We start from the raw sequence: 732 nt of genomic DNA, 5'->3' as shown, positions 1-732 counted from the left end.
GTCTTTCATGCTTCCAAACTGAATTCAGAGATAGAGCTAGTAAGTGACAAGAATTCCCTCAATTGGAAGAGACAGACGAGCCTGGGTGAAATCTGTGGTCTAGTCTGGGTATTCAATGATGATGTTCAATTATATGCTTCTATCAAAATCAAATTTATCTTCTGTGTAACTTGCTCTTCCCTTTCTTTTTCAGATTGCCCAAGTAGCTGTCAACCGCTGGACGGATAACATTTTTGCCATAAAGAGTTGGTGCAAGACAAAGTTCTTCATTGAGGAAGGAACACTTAATAAGCAGTTTGGTATTCCAGAGGAACTTGATTATATTTAGACTTTTTTCTGTAGGTTTGAGAAGAGAAATACCTCTTCAAGTTCTAAGAATTTGTAAAGGTGTTGTTTAGGTTTTTGTGTAGCATTTATTACTGAGGAAAGATACTGAAGTATATGGCTGGTAGCTTGCCAGTTTGTTACATGTTTTTTGAAAGAGAAGTATTATTTGCTGTCTTAAATATCTTACTTTTGTATTTCTTTTATATCTGTGTGTTTATATATAGCATATAAATATTAACTATACTTTTGAATCTTGTTTTTCTTTTATCCATATAACATATAATATTCAGATTGTAACAGTTACATGGACAATTTTTTTTAGACATATGTGTAAAATTTCAAAGGGTATTCATTATTTTGATATTTTTTATTATGGGAGCTAATTATCAATTAGAAAGTGCTAAA

The 732-nt window shown here is 31.6% G+C and overlaps 1 protein-coding gene across 5 annotated transcripts in view; it reads left to right on the top strand.

Moving 5' to 3' along the window:
* Positions 1–578, top strand: part of LOC119581880 (meiotic nuclear division protein 1 homolog) — a 17,413-nt gene extending 16,835 nt beyond the window's left edge. For all 5 annotated transcript variants that reach the window (XM_037930036.1, XM_037930038.1, XM_037930040.1 and 2 more), the window contains exon 6: positions 194–578. In XM_037930036.1, coding sequence (XP_037785964.1) covers positions 194–328 — 135 coding nt within the window. In that variant the 3' untranslated portion in view covers positions 329–578. The remainder of the gene's footprint in view (positions 1–193) is intronic.
* The last annotated feature ends 154 nt before the right edge of the window (positions 579–732 follow it).

Source organism: Penaeus monodon, chromosome 15 (genome assembly GCF_015228065.2).
Source record: "Penaeus monodon isolate SGIC_2016 chromosome 15, NSTDA_Pmon_1, whole genome shotgun sequence".
In the NCBI taxonomy this organism is placed as follows: domain Eukaryota; kingdom Metazoa; phylum Arthropoda; class Malacostraca; order Decapoda; family Penaeidae; genus Penaeus; species Penaeus monodon.
The sequence above is the reverse complement of the archived record's forward strand: the minus strand, read 5'-3'. Positions and strand labels throughout refer to the sequence as shown.